Source organism: Neopsephotus bourkii, unplaced genomic scaffold (genome assembly GCF_033783945.1).
Source record: "Neopsephotus bourkii isolate Nb327-2 ecotype Australia unplaced genomic scaffold, CSIRO-AGI_Nbou_v1 NB_1630, whole genome shotgun sequence".
Classification (NCBI taxonomy): domain Eukaryota; kingdom Metazoa; phylum Chordata; class Aves; order Psittaciformes; family Psittacidae; genus Neopsephotus; species Neopsephotus bourkii.
Window position 1 is genome coordinate 3,628,996 of NW_026902105.1, and position 25,911 is coordinate 3,654,906.

The 25,911-nt window shown below is 36.3% G+C and overlaps 1 protein-coding gene across 2 annotated transcripts in view; it reads right to left on the reverse strand.

Annotated features, from left to right (window-relative positions):
* Positions 1-2,072: 2,072 nt before the first annotated feature.
* The window catches only part of LRP12 (LDL receptor related protein 12), a 53,794-nt gene continuing 29,955 nt past the window's right edge, over positions 2,073-25,911 (reverse strand). The window contains exons 2-7 of one of the 2 annotated variants that reach the window (XM_061373362.1): positions 23,287-23,343; positions 16,005-16,140; positions 14,394-14,596; positions 8,889-9,990; positions 7,973-8,105; positions 2,073-5,278 (exon numbers count right to left, since the gene is read on the reverse strand). In XM_061373362.1, the coding sequence (XP_061229346.1) occupies positions 4,418-5,278; positions 7,973-8,105; positions 8,889-9,990; positions 14,394-14,596; positions 16,005-16,140; positions 23,287-23,343 (2,492 nt within the window). In that variant the 3' untranslated portion in view covers positions 2,073-4,417. The remainder of the gene's footprint in view (positions 5,279-7,972; positions 8,106-8,888; positions 9,991-14,393; positions 14,597-16,004; positions 16,141-23,286; positions 23,344-25,911) is intronic. The other variant, XM_061373363.1, reaches the window with a different exon arrangement.

Consider the following 25,911-nt stretch of genomic DNA (forward strand, 5'->3'; position numbering starts at 1 on the left):
GCTTCAGTTTTCTGCGCCTGGAGAAGCAATGAAAATGTATTTCATTCAAGTTCTACATATAGTGGCTTTTTTATTATTATTTTTTTTCCTCCTGGCACCTGTAATGTAGAATAATCTTTCAAATTGAGAAACTAATCACAAGTTTCAATTGGAAGGAACCTTACATATCATCTAGTTGCAACCTCCTGCCACGGGCAGGAACACCTTCCAATAGACCAGGTTGCTCAAAGCCCTGTCCAATCTGGCCTTGAGCACTTCCAGGGATGGGGCATCCACTTCTCTGCGCAGCTTGTTCCAGTGCCTCACCACTGTCATAGCAAAGGATTTCTTCCTAAAATGTCATCTGCATCTCTCAGTTTAAAGCCATTACCCCTTGGTCCTCTCACTACATGCCCTTGCAAAATGCACCTCTCCAGATTTCTTGTAGCCCTTCTTTAGGTAACTGGTAGGTGTTCAATCCCACTGTCCCAAGTTGCAGAGAACGATGTTGGAACAGCACTGGTCCCAGTAACAACCCCTGAGGAGTATGACTCGTCACTGATCTCCATTTGGACATCAACCTGTTGACCACAACATTTTGAGTATTACCATCCAGCCATTTCCTTATCCAGCAAGTGATCCGTCTGTCAAAACCATGGCTTTCCAGTTTAGAGACATTTTGTTACTGCTGGCTTTCCCCAGATGCCCTTTCTCAAAGTCTGACTGCTTACAGTTACTTCTCTAATTTACCAGCAACAGAGGAAGTCTTGTCTGTCTGAATTATAATACTTCAGTTTTGTGACTACTACATTCTCTTCCCCAAAGTTACTGTTTGCCAAATAAATTTATAGGGTGGTAGTAGATGTGAATGGAAGCCTCTTGAAAAGAACATTTTGCTATAAAACTTCTACGTATGAAATCCAGTAATGATGGTCTTTACTTTGATGAGGGAAAGCTAACTACAGTCAAATCCTAAAAGAGGAGAGAAAGGAAAGAGTTTTAGCTATCAATCTGCTTATTTCTCCATACTTCCAGTGACTTGGCAAAAGGAGAAGACAGACTTCCCCCTTGTCATTTCAGTACTTACCATATTTTGGGCAATTAAATTGCAGCTTGTGTCCTGGGGGTGTGTAGTTACCAACTGGTTATTTTCAGAAACCCATAGGTAGGGAATAAAAGAGATACAACCAAAAAACCTCACAAACCAACAGAACACACCCCACAAAAAGCCTCATCACAGCTACAGGAAGATTAAAGCTGTTGATAATTTGACAATAGCTGCAGGGGAGTGAAACAGGCCAGTAAACATTCACTGTTCAGAAAGGAAGCAAAACCTCATCCTAACAGGAAAAGCTGTGATTAACTCTGATCTGCAGCGAGTATTTAATGTAAAGAGTCACTGAAAAGGTATTTGTGTCCCAAACTTGATCCATGACTTCCCTACACTGAATCCAAGCTTTGCCAAAAGTTCTTGCTTTGGCATTTCGATAGGGAGTGGAACACAAGATACTGTAACTAATTCCAGCATCCTCTCCAGGAACCTGTTTTGAAAGATGATTTACCAGCAATACTTGCTGAACTTGTCCAGAAAATGGACTTTACTTTGGAAACCAAACAAGCCTTTGCAGCATCTGAAGCTCAGTCAGCCCCCTGAGTTTCAACACAAATCAGATCACAACTGTGGTATGTGAAAAGGAACAATGACAAACTCTTTCCATACTTAGAAAGCTTTACATGAGGAAAAAAGTTGCCTCACAGTAACCTACACTCTTCAAAGCCTTCATATGAAAGTGATTTATTACAAAAAAGAAGATCATTCCAGTGAGTCATTCTGACATTTGTTCAAAATGCCCCAGCATTGTAGCAAAGCTAAATCAAGAATGATTAAATTAATAAGGTACTAATTCATGCTCCCCAGAATAAAAAGAAATGAAGTAATATGCTTTAATGGAACTCTCAGTAAAAACAAGCCAATCCCTTCCCCTCACCCCAGTCACCAATACATTAATCGAAAGAAAAATTGAGCACTTATTTAAAATCACTGAGAAAAAAAAAAAAACACAACCAAACAAAACCCACTGCAACAAATTAGCCTCATACAAATATGAAATTTATTTACAATTTTCCAAATTCTCAATCAAATCCAACTTCTCAGTTAAATGTGTAGCATTTCTCCGTAAAACAAATTAAACATGTTCTTTTTACATCTGCAGGATGGAGTCCATAGGTACATGCTATTTGGGGCATCTAATGGGAGACATTTAGGTCATTACGTGTGTGTTTTAACACTGAAAGTGTTCTGTGAAGTATCTGCCTCAGGGACAAACATTTCCATAACCACTTTCTAATGACAATCAGTTAGGAAGGTTTAAAAACCCAGTATTTTATACCAGGACATACTGCTCACATATATTTCAGGGTGTGTTACCATGTTCATATTGCAAAGTTGCCTGCTCTATAAGCAATGCCACTGAAATCAGACTAAAGGTTACCCACAGATTTAGATATTATTCAATGTGAATAAAAATGGCCATTGATGACTTTTACTCGAGTATGTGTACTTATGGGCCAATCTGTACCTCATCTGGTACCAGTGTGATGTGATCTGTTCTGAAACTTGAAAACCACATGGGTTATTGTAATAGAATCATTTACAACTGTATTGCACATAAGGTTCCTCAAAAGCACAAATCTACATAATGTGTCCTGAACTCAGAATTTACCTGCTAACTCTCATGAATAAAATCAACCGGGTGGTAAAATTGTTTATTTTTCTCATCCCAGTGTCTGTAAATGAAGAGGGAGAAGATATATACACTTTGGAATCCATTCAATTGTTTGTTTCTTCTGCATGTGATTTGTACTTCAGAGATGAGGATTTAAAAATAAAACAAAAATAAAACAAAAATAAAAAGCCAGACAGACCGTGGATTTATCTTTAAAAGTACCTCAAAAACATAACAAAAATGCAATTTAATTTCGATACATATTAAAACATTTTAGTCAGTTCTGCCCGACAGCATAACACGACAGAAATGCACAAGACTTTAAACATGCTTTAAAATGACATTCAACAAAGTATTTGAAATTTAATAAATAGCATACAATCACACACAAATACATTTCATACTGGATCTTTAAGCCTACTAAAAACAGACTGGCAAAGAATAAATAAAACAGTAGTTGACATTTTTGTTTTTAAAAGGTCTAGATTCTTGTCACACTAGTAGCCACATACTAACCTGCTTATCACAAAATTGGAAGTTAGGAGCTTTTTTCCCATGGATCTGTTTTGCTCCAACATGTAATAGCATAAAAAAATACACTAATGGGATTTCCTTTTTTTTTTTTTTTAAACAACCAGTCTGTAACCAAGTAAACCAGTTTTTAAATACAACAAATAAATAGGGAATTAGTAAAGCAAATTCAATTGCAACAAAAATGCAATACCCCAAGAAAAGAGCCATGGAAATATATAGCCATTGCAATATTAGACAATAATAGTACTTAAAGTGATAGTGCTTGTGCACTAAGCTCATTAGAGACCTTAATATTATTTTAGTGCAAATCCCTTGAGTCCAAAACAAGCTTTATACCCTACAGTATTAGGGAAAGATATATTACCAGTTGGAACTTGTTCTGTAGTGTATTTGTACATAGCAGATATTTAAAGAACTAACACGTAATATCTTCGGCCCTTTTTTACTTCAAATTGAAAAGACTAATGACTGGGGATTTTACATACTATTTGGCTGTACCATATTAGATTGCAGTTTAGGAAAGTCAGTGCTATAAAAGCTTTTGCCATCAGTTTATCTATTATATCTAAATTTCACAAATCATCGCATTTTGTACTCCTGGAAGAAAATGCTGCTGAAGAAAGTTTCTCCTCCCTTTAAATAAGTTCACATTATGGTGAAATTCAAGAATATTTAAACAAAGTGTTGTATAAACTCAAAGAAAAATACGTATTTTACATTAACAATGCTTACCAGTATTTAGTATATTAAGTTACAAGTATGTTGGCAACAATACAACAGAGTCAATTCCTAAAGGAAAATAATTCTGTACAAATTCACCTGTTAATATGGGGTTAAACAGGCAGCCAAATAAGTCTTGAGCAGCTGTGTTTCTGGTTTGAACTACAGTACCAGGATAAACTAAATTTGAAACTAACTGGGATAACTTCAGTTTAAAGAGTAATCAGATTATACTGGATACACACATCGTGTATTCAGAGCCATTAAAATGTTCACTCTAATAGTTGCATAACATCATCCAGTATAAGAAAAGTTTAATCAACCACACAGGCTAAAATAGCTTTAACATAATGTTGGTCTGGATTTTTTAAAACTAAAAACTAGTTTTAACTGTGAAGTACAAAACAATGACAGATATTGCTCCAACTTGTACACAATCTTTCCTAAACAATCCGTACCTAGCAGAGTAATAATGCCTCATCGTCACTAGTTTCATTTTTCACTGTTGCTTCTAAGCAAGTGTCGGGTATCTGGGCAGTGTGTACGATGCCACAGCTCTCACAGGGGCCATCTCGACTGCATGACCTTACACCGTGATGTGTTGCACTGTAAGGCTGTCTAAGCCCTGGTCCTTGATCTGAGCTGAGATCAAGTAGAGGTCTTGAACAGTCATTCATGTCAAAGTCTGATGCTACATCAGAGACTGGAATTAACATTTCAACATCATCATCCTCTTCTCTTCCACTTACCCCATTATCAAGCTGTCTCAAAGGACTTTGGTTCTGATTCACTGAGCTTGATCTCCCTAAAGTAAAGCGTACCCAGCGTAAGCCTTGAGTCATACGACTTAGTGCGCTAGTGAGCTGGTGACGTGCGGGACTTGTGCTTGGGGGCTCTACATTTGTTTCTCTTCCACCATCCGTGTTACCGCTACTGCCATTCTGAGCAGAGGTACTCCCACATGCTCCAACTGTTGCTTCTATTGCTGTTGCAGGAGGGACTTTCTGAGGCAAGGTAGCAGCAACACCACCAACTGCTCCTGCTGTGTCTCTTCTTTCATTTTCTGTATCTGTATCATCAGATTCCACTGAAAACAGACTTCTGTGAGTATTGTTTCTTTCAGCTTCTCTACTAGTACTTTGACTGGCAACATCATCTCCATCTGCTGAGACCAATGCCAGTGATCCAGAATGACGTGACCTTGCAAAATTAAAAATTCGATTCCAAATGTTACTCGATCTGCCAGCAATAGGAAGCCTGATTGAGGTAAATCCAAGCTGAGATCGTACTGCCAGTCTCAGGTTTTCCAGAACTGAAGCCTATATGAAAAGACAAGCAACAGTCAAGTGTTGACAGTGTGTTGCCATTGTTCTAACAAAAGTATGATAACTACAGTGCAAAACCAGAAATTTAAATGTAGAAACTTATATATTAAAAACATATGTATTTGATATTAAGGATCTGATGTATGTAGCAATTGGCTATATTACAAACAAAGCAGGAATGAAAAAAGTCTAGATTCTCTTGAGGAAAAAACAGTAAGAAGAGGGAAATTAAGCAAAAATACATACAGCAGAAAATGGAAAATAAAAGAGCAATGAAGATAAAAGATATTTTTCTGCCAAAATCAAAGGCCTCTAAATAAAGGCAAAGTGAAATCAAGGCACTGTAACCTGAATATGTGCCGTGGTTTAAGCCCAGCAGGCAACCCAGAACCATGCAGCCGCTTGCTCAATTCCTCCCCTTCCCCCCACACACTCATGGAGGGATTGGGAGGAGAACAGAAAGAATTTAACTCCCACAGGTTGAGATTAGAACAGTCCAGTAACTATGGTATAACACAAACCACTGCTGCTGCCACCAATAATAATGATAAGGGAAATAACAAGGGAAGAGAATACAACTGCTCACCACCCACTAACCAATACCGAGCCCGACCCAAGCAGTGATCTAGCCCTTCCGGGTAACTGCCCCCAGTTTATATAGTGGGCATGACATGCTGTGGTATGGAATACCTCTTTGCTAGCCAAAGACTAAGTGTTTTTGACTTTCAGCACTGTTCCCAGGCTGAAAGTTAAAAACACAGCACTGCACCAGCTACTAAGAAGGAGAAAAATGACTGCTACTGCTGAACCCAGGACAGTATGGAACACTGCTTACAGAAAAGTACATCCACAGACCCACAGCAGACCCAGCACAACAGGTACGCAGGATCTGTTTCATACAATCTTACTAAGAAACTAAAGTGGTCAGTTTGGATTTTACAGTACACAGAAACATGCCTCAAAAAGTTTAGGAGTTAAAAAATTAAATCTTCCAGAAAGATTTAACAGAGGTGACCTTTCCTTATCCACTATCATGGGGCTGCCTAGAATAGAGACTAAATGAAGTATCCTCTCCAGCAGGGGCTTGTAGTTTGATTTTTTCTCATTCTGGCATAATCAGTTAATTTGGTTCAAAATGCTTTAATGCTTCTGTTAAATTAAAATTATTTTATGTGTTCTGAACCATACATTTCCCAATTTAGTAGCTATAGAACAATGTATGCCTGATTTTTTCTTCTTAAAACTTTGCTTGAAACTTTTAAATTGTAAGGTTACACAAACATACTAAAGCTTTGAATTGGGGATCCCTTACTAAGTGTCTCAATTCTCAAATATCAGGGTGGAAGATCTGACAGATGCCCATGATTTGGAAAATATTCATGGATGTATTACTACTACATGTCTGGGTTTTCCAGAACTGTCTTTATCAGGAGATTTCACTGAAGTAAAAACCAAGATCTTTAGGCCACCTCCGTGGTGTTTCATGATGAAAACCTGGTCTGAGCAAGCGATGTTTGCTTGAAAATGGTAATGGTTTCTAAATATCTTCACATTCACCAAACTTGAATTACTGCATATATACACGGTAGGGATGTGCAGGAAACAGTTTGTTCCAAGTTAGCTCTACTAGAGGAATTACATTTATTAATAAAGTTTAGTGGTAATTTAGCTAAAAAATAATAATAATAAAAAACCTTCACAGTATTTTCTTTCTGATACATTTTCAAAGTCTCTCAAGTGAATTGTAATTTATTTTCCCCTTTTCATCTGTGAAATCCTTTGTGACAGATCACAGCTGCCACTTGTGAACATGTATGTGTGAAAGAGTAAGTGAAATAAAATCAGTTCTGTTCAAAATTAGGAAAAAAAAAAAAGCCAACCAAAACCCCACCAACAAAACAACAAACCTGTTCCCCTTCTTATGGTGTTGTAACTATTATTCTTACACGCTTAGCAATATTAGCTAACAGTAAACCTTGCTGTATTAACTGCAACACAAATGCAAGTTAACACCAACTCTAATACAGCACCACAGCGGGACTCTTAGACTAAGGACTTGTCTTGTTTGTCCAAAGAGCATTATAACTGATTTTTTTTTAATGAAAAAGTTGTTTTGGTAGAAATTCATTCATCAACCAACTAAGAATTGTGCTAATGATCCATCTGAGAATCAGGATGGCTAGACATTATTAATTGCTATTTACTAGCTCTTTCTTTGTTACTCACTTCTGTTAATTCTATAAATTACAGCATTCCCTTTGCCATCATCTTTTCTATGCACAGTAGGCATGACAGTACCTAATTGTATATGCATAGTAGATATGAACTACCATTTTGTATTAGGAGTCTAAATTATTCTTTCCGAAATTCTGAAGCTCTACCTTGCAAACTTTACTTATACAACATCATCAATACAGACCCATGCAACTAGATTTACTACTGTATCCCTTTTCATGTAAGAGGGATTCTATTGTGCACATTACTGGCATTCATTAACAAGAAAAAAATGCCTGCTAAGAAAACTGTGTACTGTATCATTATTTTTTCCAGTGGCAAATCCTTAGTATAATAGTATTGGCCTGAAAGGAAGAAAAGGAAATGCTATAGAAAAATGCAGCTAAATGTTAAAATACCTTTATTTCAATCTCTTCAAAATTAAATGGTCTGCCTGCTATTTTGGAATCTTACCTGATTTGGTGAACAAACCGGAAAATCTTCAACTGGTGGAATTAAACCCTGGGCAATTAACTGTCCATAGGATGGAGGAGCTTCTCTTCTTAACAGTTCAGCCTCAACCCTTGACAAATGAGTTTCAAATGATCTTTTAAAGAGAAAAGAGATTTCATGATATAAGATTAGGATGTGTGTGTGTATATATATATATATTTAAAATTACATCAGACTATTATAATCTGAAATGGTAAATTTGAGCAGGCTAATTAGTTTAACTGAAAATTTAATTGACAAAGAATACACAGTAAGTCCTTGTAGCCATTCCTATGGGTCTGTCCAGCTGACACAAGAACAAAACCAACCCGATAATCATATCTTAAAAACACAACCCATGGGCTAAATATAAAAGGCAGCATGAGAGATGCTTATTTTATAAATTTGAAGAACATGTAATCCTGGTATGCATAGTCTACAATGACAGAAACATGCTGTTACATACACAATTGAGATATTTAGTTGCTGAAATGCAGCTTTCCCACACTTTCTTTTTGTTAAAAAAAAAAAAAAATAATCTGAAAGTTTAACTCCCAATAGTTAAGTGATCAGAATACTTCTCTCCCCTTTTCTTCACTGAGAGTGTGGGTCAGTCACTGGAATAGGCTCCCCAGGGAAGTGGTCAGAGCACCAAGCCTGTCAGAGTTCAGGAAGCATCTGGATGAAACTCTCAGCCATATGGTTTAGTTTTAGGTAGTCCTGGGTCCCTTCCAAATTGATATATTCTATGATTAACTAATCTATTTTTACTGTCAAAGAAGAAGGAACAATGCCTTTAAAAGCACATGCAATAACTTTATAGGATAAAAATGTTTCAAGTGTAACAATAAAAGATGAAAATACTTTTTAAGTTCTCAAGGCCATCTCTTCTACTTACCTTCGCTCAAACATCCTGAGTGAGTACAATTTACAAGTACATCCTAGTGCAATGACAAGCAGCAATCCACAAATAAGACTTCCAATGACAGCTGCAGTTATTACTCTAGTGGGCACAATGACTGGGCAATTCTCTTCATCACTGCCATCACCACAATCATCTTGAGAATCACAAACCCAGCTCTCAAACACACAGCGGTTATTTTTACAATGAAAATTTCCTGGCTGACAGAAGAAGCAGTTTTTTTCATCTGAACCATTAGGGCAATGATTCTGGTAGTTACAGCGATCTGAGCGAGGGTAGCACACACCATTCCGAGAGCAGGGAAACTCATCTCTTTGGCACATAGTGCAGTTGGTTTCATCCCTTCCATTTGGACAGTGCCAGTAGCCATCACAGCGTTGCTGTTCTGTGTAGCAGCCCCAATTGCCACCACATGGGATTTCCCAGGGCAAACAGAAGCCATCTACTTGATAGGTGGCATTGAATCCTCTTGCAGCGTTTACTTTGTCAGCACAAAAATGCACTCGTATCTGTCCTGAGGATGAAACAACTGTGAGGGGAGCATGAGAGTCAAATGCTGTTAGCACACGCAACAGCCTCCGTGGATTCTCCTCTAGTCCATCATATATTTTGACGTAGTCTCCATAACCTGTACCATCAAGTTTAAAATCAGTGAATCGCAGTATGACTTTGCGATGATCACCAGTGTCTATCAGCCAGGTGCAGTTGCTTCCAGGTGGATAGAAGTCAGGATAGTTGGGAGAACTGAAAGTACCATAAAAGTATTTTAACCACTGCCCACATGTTGGCACATCACAGTCTATTTCATCTCCTAGGTCAAGACAGTCAATGTTACCATCACATTTTAAAGACTCTGGAAGGCAAGTGTAAAGCTTGGTGAAGCGAGAAAGACACTGAAACTGGTTGTGAGCACAAGGTTGAAAGGAAGAAGCGGTTGGAGGATTAGCTTTGGCACAGATTTCTTCATCTGAATTGTCTCCACATTCATCCATGTTATTGCATTTCCAGCTTTCTGGAATACACTTCCCATTAGCACAATGAAACTGGTCACAGTCACAATTTGGTTCATCAGATTTCCCTGAAAGAAAAAAAAACCCAAACAAAAAAAGGTTAAAATCTCTTTTAGATTTAGGACTTCATGGTTTGTCACATATTTATCTGCTGCACCAGGTAGTTCAGAATGGCAAAACAACTATTTAATGTCTCCGTAAATCACAACTTTCAGTAAGTTCCAAGATAAAACAAATTTTTCAAGTTGAAAGTCTGACAGCACATCAGCATGAGCCTCACCCTTAGTGTCTTTCAGTCAAATAACTTCAACCTAAGGAAGAAAACAATGCTTCTAAATAGTGACTGAAAAATCTGACTTCTAACATGCTAGAACTAAGTCACAAAATACTGTTTCCTCCCTCTCATCTGAAATACAGAAACATTTTGTCCTGCAGTACCAGTTACCTCCTTGAATTCTTTCTTGTAAAAACAGTCAGACCAGTCTCTCTCCTGTTTTCGTAGGTTCCTACTTTGTATAGAAAAATATATGGCAAGAGAGAAGCTAACAGCTGAACATTACCCATTACCACCAACCAAAACGAAGGCTCTGTCCTCACCTCTTCCCACTGTTTGCTCCTGTCTCTCCTCCAGTAAGAGGAGAGTGCAGCAAATGCAGAAACACATGCTTCCCTGAATACAAAGTTACACTTTAAAAGTTAATGATCCAAGTAGTGGTCCAGAAAACATGGAAGTGTGGGGTTTTTTGGGTATTATTTTTATTTACTCTGAAGGAAAACAAATAACAAGAAGCATCTTTATGTAAGAAAATGTGGTCTACTGGCTACTACCACACTTGCAAGATGAGAATATTTTTTTCAGGCCTTCATTTATTAAAGTTCAAGCTACGTTAAACACAGAAGCACAGTTGGGAAGCAAGGTATTTGAGCCCTACACCAACTTAGCTGAGTAAAATACTGTTGTATCATTTAAAATCACTGCAATTCCTAAAAAACATAGTAGAGACTGCAAAATTTGCTACAAACCAAACTGCCAAGGTCAATCCTCAAAAAAAGAATTAAAAAAATTCTGCAATGCAGATGGCCCTACAGGAGAAGCAAGTTCTATCTTGTTTTGCAAGAGAACAATTCAGATTGGGATGGATCTCTGGAGGTCACCTAATCGAAACATCTGCTCAAAGCAAGGATAACTGCAGTTCTTCCGAGCCTTGTCGAATCAAGTATTTCCAAAGTTCCAGTGCTTAACCACATGAAATGATAAAGCACTTCCCTTGCTGCAGCTAATCTGCTATGATAGGTCAAGTGATATCGAACCTCAGTTCTCCTTTTTGCTATTTTAGTATCTTATAAAGCATTAAAAAGAAATACTCTAACTTGAAATATTTTTTTAAAGGTGCAACATCAGCATTTAAAAAAATTCACAAATGCTAAGATTTTTAAAAATCAGTGCAGGAAAAACCCAATAGGAGAGACAGCAGTTAGAAGCACTGCTGAAGAGCTTTTAAGTCAACAGATTTGCTGACGAGTGAGAGCAAAATTATTTAAGTGATTAAAGTATCACTTTAGTATAAATGATATGATCTTCCTGTTCTGTTACATAAGTATCTGTATTTGTATTCTTTATATATATTATACACACGTACATATCATTCATAATATTAGTATGGAAAATACTTAGAATCTCGGCCTCAAATTTGAAACTTTTAAAACTGAACTCTTAGACTTGTCCTGCCTAAAGTGTATGACTATGCTCCGTAGGCAGAGGGCAGTACAGTAGAATAGCATGAGAAGAGTCACTGAACTTGCTCAAGTACTGACGATACTCTAGTTCAATGCTTCTTACCCTGAAGAACCTGGAAAAAGTTGAGCAGAAAGCTATAATATAGAGCTGTAAATATTAATGGCAGTACTGTAATAACAAAAAACCCTGTAATTTCAACATAAGCTACACTCCTTCTGCAGGCTTTTAATCATCCCAGAAAAGAGCTGCTTACTTGATCCTGTACACAAATAAGACTGTATTTGAAAGCTGTACCACAAAAGACTTCAGGATAGTACAAGATAATTAGCAGAACCCAAGTGCAGTTGTAGCCAAAGGATTAACACAATCCTTCTACACCCTTACAGTGAACACAGACCTCTGTACTTTTATTATTTTCTACCCCACATCACTATCAGTGAACTCCAACCCATTCCAATAATCACAATTAAATAAGCTGATAATTTAAAAGTGATGGGAGTAAGACAGAGGGAAGAAAGGCAAGTGATACAAAATTTACCTTCTAGTCAACTAATGCTCCTAAACTGTAATACTTCTTTTGTTCTTACTGTTTTGTTTATTTGAAGATCTTAAACAAGAATGTAAAGAATTCACATGGTCTACCTTCCATATCAGATTCTAAACATGGGGCTCCATGATGGCCCCTTTTGCACATATAAGTTAATTATTTTTATCATTCCAGGACACGTTGGCCTAAATTGCAGCTGTATACATTTTACTATTTTTCCCCTTTTTCTAAGACCACACGTCACCTTTGAGAGTAGCCTTAACAACAATGAATTAAATAGCCCATTGAAGTGTTCAAGCGAGCACTCCTGCATGATGCTAATGAGCAGAAATAAAAAAAAACCACACCATAATGGCACAGTTGAATGTGTAGCAAAAATGTTAGTATTTCAGGAGTCTCCTTTGACACTCACAAGCCGACATGATTAAAGCAGATTTTTCAACTCTTTTGCTACACGCAGGTCAGTTTACAACATTAGAAGACTACTCTGATCACTGAAACAGTACTTTTCAACCTCAGTCATGAAATACTTCCTAAGTATCATGTCAAGTACAGAAACCAAGCTCAAACCAGTTTTGGTAAGGTTTGTTTCTTAAAAAATGAACATCCCTTCTCCAAAAAACAAACCTGTTTTTCTTTTTTTTTTTTTTTCTTAAGACATTTAAAACCACATGATTTAAGTCTTAAGCACTGAATACTACTATGTAACACTAAAAATAAATCAAGTAACTGAAAAAAAATGGCTTAATGTCGGAAACTTTACATCTTCTTCCAGAAGTGGTTACCTAATGAAACTGTTTCAAGATTGAAAGAAAAGCAAAGAAAGGATTTTCAGAAAAACTCTACTGAGCCTGTAGCTTGCCTCCCCTACCCATTCCACATCCGTATTCAAAATGTCCTTCCCAAAGCCCCTCAGGCAGGATCACTGCCTTCCCTCTGTGTCTGCAAGGAAAGGGAGATAAACAGGGGAAAAGCTGATGCTTCACACAGGAGAACAGTGTGCACGAGGACAGTTACCAGGAACAGTAGTAGAGGAGACAGTGGTTTTCCCTCCCATCCTGTCATCTTTTTTGGTGAGAGAGTAAGCAAAACCCAGGTAGAACACTGTCCTGAAAGCTGAGCCATCAGCAACGGTAAAGTAAAACATGCATTACTTCTCTCAAGACTTGCTAAGCTGCAAGGAGCCGGTATAGCGAACCTTTTTGTAGGCTTGGAATCAGGTGATAGAGCAGGAAGGACAAGCCCTGGAAACTTCAGGTTTGTGAAAGCCTGATACTGTGAAGGAAGCCACCACATAGAAAGAGTGCAGAATACTCAACAGGCGCAAATATGGCTTAGGCTAGAGGAAATCAGGGTTAGTTTTACTGAATCCTGGTGGAATAGTTCCGATGGGTGGAAGAGTATGAACTGTTTTATGGAAAAGAGGAGTCAAAAGTTAGTATACAGAGATTTGGAGCAGGCCAGAGGGTGGATACAGGCACACACTTGGAGGGAGTAATAGAATGTGAAACCACTATGAAAACAAAGAAGAATCTAATCCAGTATTTAGGGTAGAACACCATAATCATGCATTACATAAAACTGTAACACCTCATAAGGCCAGAAAACGTTTGGAACTAGTCTTTACCCGTGACTGGCTTCCTCCTCTCTCTTGGCAACAGCTACTAAAGAAATAATTACCTAGAAAACAGTCCCAAGCTACTACTACCTATAACTAGCTTATATTACATACTTGAATTACCCAAGAAAAATTTTCACGTACAGAACCATGTCTGTATTTGGCCAGAGTAACCTATCATATTAATAATGTTGGGGGGGGGTTAATGTTTTAGTGTATTTGAAGACAGTACACTTTCTGGTGATGGGAGAAGATTATGCGATTTCTATGCTAAACGTAAAAAATTTCCTGCCATTTTTTCCCCTCTCTTGCCATATTTATGGTACTCAGAAGTCTACCCAACTATCCTAAACTGATTTTTGTCTGATGAAAACATTTTGAATCTTAAACTATATTGAAGAAACTTCCAGTGGCCTACTACTAATAGTGAACTTTTCCTAATTTCACTAAGCCTTGAATTGACTACAAAAAATACATATACTGGACTCTGCTACAAGGAAATAGTTCTTGAAACAGGACACAAATAAATGAAACCATAAAACTGTACTACGCAGCATTTGAAACATACCAGCAAAGTAGGCCAATCTGAAACCTTTACGGGAGATGCTATCATCTGAATGAAACCTGATCCAAACATGATCCTGTGAAGAGATATATGGTGAAGGAATGGAGGAGCCGCACGCTCTATAGCCTTCGATATTCTTGTAGCTTCCAATTGTTAACCAATCTGAGCTGCATCGTCGTGATCCCTGAACATCAAAATCTTGAAAGCTGAAAGGAACAAACAAAAAAGGTCAAAATTGCTACTCAACTGCATAATACATAACTAAGCTGATGAAATACTACACATAAAAATGGAAATTAGCTCCAAGTTCTTTTTTGTTCTGAAATAAAACATGGCTTCTCTATCCATGTAAGAATACGATTTAACCTTGTGGTGATAATACTTTTACATTATGAGGACAGCAAAAATCCATTCTATCAACCAGACTATTGCCTGCAGTACTTGAAGTTCAGTTTTGCTACAAAAAAATTAAACCTTATCTAAAAATGGACAAAAAAAAATATCCATTCATGAAACTGTTTTTAAGTCTCATTAAGTATGACTTTCATGTACTAAGTGGTTTAAGTTAATGCTACATTTAGCCAATATGACTTGACATCATAAATACAGCTAAATTGTTCAGAACTATGATTTCAGATGAGATTTTCTTCCAGTAGCACTACTTGCTTACCCAACGGATATGTCATGGAATGTCATGGTATGACTACAACTGTATCAAGACACGCTGTCATGGTAATGAAGTGCAAAGGGGAGAGAGTCTGGGCAAACCAGGTCTGTACAGACTACAGAGCAGTAAACCAGAAACAAAATATGAAATGTATGAGTGGAAGAAAACAGCTTGAAAGGAAAAATATCCTCAAAGTTTTATTGAACAGTATGAAAAAGTTGAGAAAGCATTCAGTTCTACCTACTTTATGCCAATTTAATATTTAGCAGAAACTGTTTAAATTAAAAAGCTGTACTTTAAATGTGTAACTGATGTCAAAGCAAATACTTCATAATGAAGAGCTGCTTCTTAGGTCAGCAAGTCTGTACTGGAAACTGAAGTAAATCTGAAGCTAACGCAGTTTCATGATCAGCCTTTGAAGCAGTACTAATTTGTATCTTGATGCTAAAACAAGCCTTGATTTCCCTTGTGGCAGTAATAGGGAATGAACTGATGAGAATGCGAACCTACACACACTACTTCTTTAGAAAAGTTACAAGATATGTGAAACGGAGGAGCTCCCTGCCTCAAAATTCAGCATTTCCAAAACTGCAATCATATCTACTAATTTACTATTTGTACCCTGTCATTTTTAATCACATCATGAGACTTCGAAGCGTGTTACAGAATTTCCCTGGACATTTTTCAAGCAGAAGTCTTAGATTTCAGAGACATTAAAAACAAATGAGCACATAGACAGGTTTTCAAGTTGCCAGTTCTCCAGTTGAAAACAAATGTTACATGGCTGTGTGAGAGCAAATCAGTTAAAAGGAAAGGCAGAAAACACACATACCAGAAATCCTACATTTACAGGAGGGAAAATAAAGCCAGTACATACAAAATTAGCAGTTAAAAATGTCTAGTCAGTACTTCTTTAACCCATGTGGTTAATACAGGAGCACCATTACCTTATAGTAATGATCTCCCCCGGGTTTGCATGGATGTACCAGCTACAGTTGATTCGGGCAGGATATTCAGAGGGCCATCCTGGACTTGTGATTGTCCCACTTGGTGATCTAATTTGTTCTGGAATATCTCCACAAGCTAAAAAAAAAGCAAACAAAAAAAAAAGCCCAACATATATATTGAAAGCGATTTGATTAATTTTGTTTTTAAAAAGCTAGTAGGCCACAAAAAAGTTAACCAGCACTAATCAGGGAAAAGAGCACACTGAGTTAAATGACACATCAATAAAAACAATGTCTAAAGGAATTCATAATGGAATGCACTTCAAAAGATGTTTTCCAGTGTTGCCAGTGCATTATACTAATGTCAATTAATAGTACAGATGAAAAAAGATTATTCAATACAGCTTTTAACTTTATTATAAAAATGCAAAGATTTTCTATTTCCTGGGTTTTTTTAAGCTTTCACAAAGATTCAGTTCAATCTAGTCATGCATTTATACCTTATGCTGAACAAATGCATTAGAAGGTGAAAAAGAAATTATATAAAATAATCAAATAGCTGAAATTTTCTGTCTTGGGAAGATCCAGTGCTTGACCATCATTTAAATACCCCCTTTTAGCCCTTAGCATGGAAATGCCATACACACAATTCCAAATGCTTGGAATGCAAAGAACAGTAACTGCAGCACACTTTCATGTACAGATACTAAAAGTTATTATTCTTAAAAGGGACTTGCGTAACTATATTTCTGATAATGGACTAGAAAGCTTATAAGGCTAATTCTATGTAGCTGAAGTAACTCAGCCATTTGTATTCTTTACTTTATTATAGATGTAGCTTTCTGCATTGGCCTTAACTCAGTTGCTTGTTCCTTTTACTGGAGTGTTCTCAGCTCTGCTGATTTTATTTCAAGTAATGTACTTGCCAGCCAAACAAAACCACAAAACTAGTCCCCTCCCTTAACAGCCTTATATCCAACACCTGTCATATCACATATTCTCAACCTTCATAAATAGGAAGAACAGAATACTCTCACTAAAGAGCTTGGAATTATGATGAAGTTTCAAAGGTCAGAACTCATATTAAAAATAATTGCACATTAAAAATAATCACAACTGCCTCACTGCTATTTGAGCTCTCAGAGTTTACCGTAGCATAATCAGCTACACACTACAGTTTAAACACAAAAACTATTACAAATGAGGAAATATTTCCATTATTGTGTGATGATCAAAAGCTTTGAGAGTTCTTTATATATATTTGATTAAAATAAAAACCAGAAATGATGCCATGACCAAACACAATTAAGAAGGAACTGCACTTACAATAGTGACAGGTTACTTTTTATTTTTATCCACAATCAAACTTTTCAGGTATCTTTTTCAAGACTACGAGGACTTTAAATTATATAGCTCTTAAACAATAACAAGTTACATTCCTGAATTATTATTGTTACTTAAAAGATTTCTATATGGCATAACAAATACATTTCTAATAATAGGTTTAAAACTACTGTAAGATTGAAATGCTCGTATACATCTGAATTTTCTGTATTACATACAGAAATCTAGAAACAAAAATAAAACAGCAGACTTACTGTTTTCAGGTACAGCTGGAAGAACACATTACTTTATATAGTTTTTCATGTTTCTTATCAAAGCTTCATTCATAGCTGCACAGCTAAGCATTAACATACTTTAGCTATAGAACATAAGACCTGTCCTAGCATCTAGGAACAAAACAGTCTCAAAGTACAGAAAGATATTATTTATTTGAATATTCAATCATTCTCTAGAAACTTTATTGTTTTAATTTCCAGCAAACCCTATAGGTGGTGCTCTAACACTATGACATGTTGGAAGACTGCTCCTGTATGAATGATCTGGATATACTTTACAGTATGTAAAGTACAAGGAAATGGAAGTACTGAGAAGAAAACCTGGTTATTCACAATTAAAATACCAGTAAAAAAAAAAGAAAGTAAAATATCGGTTTCAAGAGGTTCAAACAAAATCTTGCAAAAAAAATAGAAGAATTCATGAAACATTTTGTACCAAGGTTGTAGATGTTTCTCAAGCAATCCCACGCACTACTTTGTTATTACTGAAATAGTGCTCAGGTTAAAATAAGTTGCCTTCGGCTGAAATTACACTAATACTATATTCACCTGATTTTAGATATTTACAAACTGACATATAAGACCTTGTTGTTATTACTGAAATAGTGCTCAGGTTAAAATAAGTTGCCTTCGGCTGAAATTACACTAATACTATATTCACCTGATTTTAGATATTTACAAACTGACATATAAGACCTTGTTACAGAGAACAAGGAAGTTTTAAAAGCTGCCTGACAAAGAAAAATCTTACACCAGAAGATAAAAATAACCCATTCAACGTATGTTCACTCAATTTTACAAAGTTCACCTCCAAAAACTTAAGCACGCTATAAATGTACAGCATCCATCTACTGAATAGGAAGTTCCAAACACTGCTACAGCAACTTGAAATTACTATGCAATTAGCTTTGCAACATCTTATGCTGGCACAGTTGTCAGTGGACCCTAAAAACTACTATCTACTTGATCCGAACCCTGCCGTACTACAAGCAGTAACTTTTACTCATCACATGAGTTTGAATGGAAGAAATTCCACATCGAAAACCTGTGTAACCAAGGTAGCACTTTCAGAGCACCAAGAAAACTTTCAGTTTTATTCAAATTCACTTTTTTGACTTTGCAATACCAGCGATATCACTGTATTTTCTATATTACTTTAATTAAGATGGCTTTTTCTCTGTTTCCACAAAAGAAGCTGAGGGCATAGTATGACCATTTCCAGCACCATCCAACATGGGAAGGGAGATGCTAACAAGGGCATGAGGAAGCAAGAACCATCACAGGCACTAAAATACAGGGTGGAGTGAACAATAACTGGAGAGGAAAAAAACAGAAACAACCAACCAAAACTGAAAGAAAAGTGTGCATATGAAAAAGTGGGGGTTCAAAAAATAAAAGGGAACAGACTTGAGAAGGGAATTACAAGGGAACCTTCCTTCAGGTTAGGTAGATTATGTACTTGAATACTTAGCATACATTCATGCACTGAAATCCCTTATTTGTAACTCAGGAGACAACAGAAATCTCCTACTTGCTTAAAAAGTGTATAAAGGTCAAGACCAACTGTGTAGATGCTGCACTTCAGACGTGCTATCATTTTCAGAGAGAATAATTTCTCAGCAAGATTTTTAAAATCAAGGATAACCTTTTGAAGTAGAATAGTTTTAAAGGCACTCTATTTTACAGAGACAATAGCAAGCCTTTTAAGATCAATTCCCTACCTGATTAACTAGGATGTTTCTTCTAAAGCTTTTGAGAATATAACATAACATATATTTTCTCCATGAGTTTGTAAGCATGGAGAATGTAGAACAAAAAAAGAAATGTTTACATTTTGTAACACAAATATGTATTAACAGAGGCAAACATCTTTATGCTAAGTTGTGGAGAATTTGCACTTTAATTTCCATTGCTAGTGGCCCTGCAGGCATTTACCATACAGGTCAGTTATGTCTACAGGAACTTAAAATTACAGGAAGACTGACTAGGTTTGGAATAATTTATTAGAGGTATTAAACTACTATAAAATACATGAGAAAATGGCAGAATGAAAAACAGAGGAGCCAGAGAAAAAATAAAAATAATTAAAAAAAAAGATGAGTTTGCAATCGAGACAGAAGCACAAAACAAATTGGGAAGGCTGCATTATAGAGAAGCAAAGACACAGTGATGCACGTACCAAAGGTGTTTTTAAATCTCATGCCAGTGGCCAAAAGATTTTTGGGTGGGAACAAATCCCTCCAGCATAAGCCTTTCTATGTGGGTGTTGCCTTTGCCTTCATTCCTTTCAATTCTCCTACATTCTTTGTGCAATTCTGCTCACCCATCTCTTACCTCCTCTAAACTCTTTCCTTTGTGAGCCTCTATTTTATTAACACTCTATATGCAGTTGTTTGTTATGCTTCTGTAACTCTGCCCCATAGACCGCAATACTCCAGTTAGGACCAGAGATGTTTCACAGGTCAAAGTAAAAAATAATGGTAAAAAAAAATAAAAATGCTGAGAGGATAAGCTGTGCCTGGATTTTCTTGCAGACTTTTTAAAACCACATACAATAGTTTTCCTTATTCCCTTCTTCCTGAAATTAGTTCACCACCCCACATTATGGAACATGACTGTAAACTACCCAGGGGATGTTGGCTGGTAAGCAGAAGACAGCTAGTGAAAACTTCACACTATCAAATTCAACTCGCAAGTTACAAGAAAACCATTGAGAAAATCATTAAGAAACCTATGCAAAAATTCTGTATAGCAATATCTAGAGAAGTAAAGTACCTGTAGTAACAGTGAACAACATGTCAAGGAAAAAAGTCACTTCAGAAAAGCAGGGAGAAGGAGATTAGGGATTTATCTTCACAGTAATGCCAGGAGATTAGTTGAAAAGATAAAAGAATTAGCTTTCAATGTGAACCACAAGATGATAAGGTGTGCATTATATTGGACATGGTAAGGACATGAATGCAGCTGGATAAATGATCTGAAGGTGTTTAAAACAGCTTAGAGTAAAAAGAGAATAATGTTGCGATAAAGTCTAACCCATGAATAGGGAGGATAATTATTGCATTTGTAACTCTCAGGAGCCACTGAAAAGTCTTATTTGGAGAACTACAGGAGAAGAAGGCATAAGAATCTTTGCCTCCAGGTCTAGCTGAAAAGCTTTCATTTAAAATGCCCTTACTCTGCAATACAGAGACACACTTGGTGAAAAGGAATCACCGTATTTTTTTTTATTAGAAACAATTGTTTTCACCAGTGCAGAAGTTCTTTAAGAACAGGTGCAGGGGGAAAAGGAGGGGGGAAAAAGGGGATATCAATTTTGCAGTTGTGACAATTACGGTGCAACATAACTCAAGGATAGACCTGAAAATATTTCATGCTTGTTCTCTAGTGATAGCTTATGCACAAGAGACAACATTCCATTACTACTGCTGGTAGAAAAAACATACTCATATATTAGAGGTGCACCTGTAACTTGGCAGATATAATATACAGCAGAAGCATAAATACCAAAGACCAAGGAGGTCTGTGCTATTAAAACATAATTTAGTAAGGTAGGTCATGTAGTGGCAGCATGACAGGAAATCTACCATCAAGACAATAATTTCATTTAAAATCCCTTAGTATCACTGTCCAAGAAAATCACTTGCTTGTTTTCAAAACCAAGTTAAAGTTGGATTTAGAAAGATTAAAGGCCAGATATTTTTGGTTCTATTTCATAACTCTGATTAAAATTGTTCTGATAAAAATATAAAGCTGTACAGGTATGCTTGATGAACCATATAATCTGCAAGTTCAATAAAAAATGTTTGGGAAACCCAGATGGTTTTGAAAGAACTCGAAAAATGATCTAAATCCATTCACATCTTTTATACTTGAGCCATAAATCTAACATGTAAGATGCACATAAGAAGACTGTAAGGAAAATGCCACCAGATCTGTCTACACACTTTCTCCAGGTTTTCATTAACAGACCACCCCCATCCCCATTATCTCAAAATCCTCCAGTTAAGAATTTTAACTTTATATTAAGACAGAAACTCTTAAGAGCAAGACATTTATTTTTCCCCAGCTGCAATGTTATAATACAACAAACGACCACCAAAATACTTTTATAGATAGCTTTATTTATTTAACATTTATTTTTAAATGGAAGTTTTCACTGGATGTTTCTGCTCAGTAGTTAAAAGGTCTGTCTACCAGCTGCTGTTATCCTGTGTAGAAAGGACATTATGTTCTCTTCTTGGCACTGCCTGTTCAAGCATGCTGGCCAAAGTACTGAAAGCAGAGTCAAAAATTCCATTCGCTTCTTACCCAACAGAATTTTGCAACCTGTGACACGACTGTTGAACTGAACAATGAGGTGAAGGATTGTTAACACACATCCGGAAAGCTGCATAGCTAGATTTTAGGCTGTGTATCTCGTACAATGCAATTCCAGCAACAACTGTTCCAACAGTAGCAAGTACCTGTGCTGTCATTTATTAATTACAATGTGCCATGAAAATACTATATGATATACTTGGTGCATTACTACTGTTGCACAGGAACAACTTTCCCCATGATGCAGCACAAGAATGGCTAGCTAAGATCTTCTATAATTAGACTTCTGACAGTCTGTGTGGCAAATAGTGAAAGGGAAAAAGAAAGTGTCGGGTAACAGAGACCATGCACTGTTCACACACTGATCCAAAAATTTAACCATGTGCACAAGTAGCAATGTAATATTTGAAGCAATACTACAGGGGGAACTACAGCAACATGTGCAAGCAGTTGTTAAAAAGGATGAGTTCACATTTTGACTCTTATTTTAGGAGAAAATTGTGAAAATCTGTGTGATTTCCAGGGATTACTGGAAGCTTCCCTATGAAAGAATCTGGCTTGTATTCTTCTACCCACTGAAGAAGAGTGTTTATCTTCCCAGTTGCACACATTCTAAGTACCTGTATCAGAAAACACAACCAGCAGCTTAGCTGACACTGCTTAACATCTGAAGAACAAAGGCTATATAGACTGGTATCACCTAATTCCTTAACAGACATACAGTCACATCAGTAACACAGAACAGTCCCAGCCATGGCTCCTACCCAGAAGAAGCCCAAGACTGATTTACTGGAAGGGAACGCAGCAATCTATGAGCAATGTATGGTGCTTTTATACCCCATATACCCTCAGCATCTCATCAGTTTCTCAGATTCATGAGTTCTGAAACTCTTTTTTTCTTGTATTAAGGAAACTGTGCAGTCAACTGTAATTTCAGTTACTGCTTCAATCTAATCAGGTGAAACACATAACTCCTGGATTTATATTATTTGATAGTAGCAGTGTTCAAAATTACATTTCAATAAATTTCATTTCACGAAAACTTTACTATGGAAAGAAAATATCAATTCAACTTAAACCAACTTTTCTCTTAGTTCAGTGTTTGTATGGAAAAATAATTAAGCAGTCCACTTAGAAAGGCATAATCTGTTCATGAGCATGCAGGTATCAATTTTATCTTATGACAATTTTTCCATGTTCCAGTTGCTTCATTCCTTATTACATGCTGCAAAAGGCAGTAATAATTTTTATAGCCAAATATCTCTTCATAAGATACCAGGTGGCTTTCAATATTTACTATTTAAGTCATGCATGAAATTTAAACATTACAAAAAATGACTTACCCGTTGACACTCCTGAAATATGCACATTTTCCGAATGTTCTGCAAGAGCACCATTTCCTAAAATTAAACATAATGAATAAGCTAATTTCCAAGATAAAATTTGTAAAAATTCTTCAGATACTCTTTTATAGAACAGAAAGAATGAACTGAAGCTATTTTAATTAATATTAAACATTTAAGGTCCCACGCTCATTTTATGACAAAACTTAAGAGAAAAACTAGAGGGAAAGTTACTATGCAATGAAAAAATAACCCAAGTATCGTTAGTGTACCAGAACAATTAAATGTACTATAAAGTTAAGGAACAAAAAACTGATAGTAACAAAGAGTTTTGAGAAACTTCAGGCATGATAGATGGTGGACTTTGCATGATTTTGCATCTATTTAAATGCTGTTTTCCTTTCAAGAAAGGTTTATTTCAGTCAATCTCCCCCACCTTCTCCTATCACAATTTTTAAGTAAATGCTATGTAAACAGAAACATCCAGGGAAAGACATCTATTTCGTAACCATCCGCAGCCTAAACCCGTTCTCCAGAAAGGTGTTTCAGATATAGACAGAAACTAGCTACCTTTAAGAGTAAATCCCCATTAACGTTCATTAAACTGAAATATACTTGCAAAGATGAACAGTGAATCCCATGTGGTCAGGATTTAGAGACAAAAAAGTTATTCCTCCAAATGTCCTACTACTTGTGCTACTACTTTGCACTCCACCAAAGTAAAAGCTAAAGTGAATACATTTGCTGACAGGGGGTAGCCCTGGTACATGATGTGACAGGTGAAGTTGCACTGGTGCACATTTCTAACACTGAACAGCTCTCCGTCTCCTCTCCTTTATTCAACATCTTTTAACATTTAAAGCAAATTTTTAATAAAATCTTCCAGGATTTCAGGAGGAAAAGGTACTTTCATAAATAAGTTCCTTTGAACATAAGCAGTGAATCTAAAATGTGAAATACATCACTAAGCAAAATTTAAAACCACAACTCTTAATCCCTCAAAGTCTTGTAATACTGAAGATTTGCCATGTTACGCAGATTTTCATACATGTGGTGGAAACAGTTGTTTGGCCAGCACTACAATGTATGTGTGATATGTCTGGGTAACAAGAACATTAAATGCTTGAAGAAAATTCAATATTTCTTTTATACCAAGGTTAAAGACCATGGTCAGAGTTGACCTAGAACATACACACCTAAGTAATGCTGGTCTGTTGCAGTGGTTACGAATAAAATGTTTCTCAAATTGTTCCCAGGGTTAACACCAAATGCACGAAGATGTAAGTTTGTTACTTCCTTAAGACATAATACAGTTAAAAACCTTACGATCAGAGGACGTAGGACAGCAAAGTGGTTTTGTTTGAAAAAATGAACTCTTGTACTCTTAAAAGTAATGTGTGTTGCCTTTTATGTACTAATTTCACTGCACAGATTTACCTACCAAGTTGCTTTGTCTCAATTTGAAAGAAAGAAAAAAATCCACACAGTTAACTATTCCTCTCAACATTCAAAAGAAAGAAGTACTTTAAAACAAAAACTTTCAAATAATTTATTAGTGACAAACTATCTTCCAATAAAACTAATATAGAAAGTAAAACGTCTTTTAAGTTTTAAAAAGCTATTCTCCAACTAATTTCTTCACTTTGCATATAGACTGGTATGCTAAGGAGTGTTTGCTGCTCTGATTTCATGTCTTCAGTAACAGCTCTACATTTACAAAATAAACACCATCTTTGCTGTAAAGTGATTTTGCTTGTAACCAATTCCACAGAAGCACATTTTGGATTGTCTTGTTTCCTATTATTTCCATCAACATAAGGAAAAGAGTAACACATTTCAAGACCTCTTCTTTTAAGCTAAAAATATCTTACTGCTATTTCATCTTTCAAAATTACAGTAGGGATTTTTCACTGGTTGTTTTTTACTTTCAAAAAAGGGTTATCAGCACATACAACTGTATCTGTAGCTGTTACTGAACACTGAAAATGAACAGCATGGAAAAAAAAAGAAAAAAAAAGGCATTCACAAACATTTAGATATATGAAAGCCCCCTAAGTAATTACATTGAAGACATCAATAATCTGGCCACTCCACTGATGCCTCCAGAATCTGAATGACAGACAAGCTGCCTATACATAAAAGCCAGGAATACAAAACCCACAGAATTTTAATGTAATCAGTTCTGATAAAAATACAGTAACAAGAAAATACTATGAATCAGTAATGAGAAGCATACTAAAATAGGAACTTGAATCCAAATCCTGTACACATTGACTTTAATGTGTTAAATTAAGAAAACTAAACTCATTACCAAAAAATCTAATACTAATATTTTCCATCTAACTATGCTTTATGCATATTTAAAATTAATAACAATCTCTTGACATAAAGTTATGTCACGTTTATTGTCAACCTGACTTCAGAGATTAGTTAGAAGCATTAATGTGTAATAGATCATAGAATCATAGAATAGGTAGGGTTGGAAAGGACCTTAAGATCATCTAGTTCCAACCCCCTTGCCATGGGCAGGGGAAATGAAACCTTGATTCAGATCCAAGTATTTTAGTATGAAAATAAGGTGGGTTTTTTAAATTACTTCCTTCCCAATACATGAAAGACGAACCT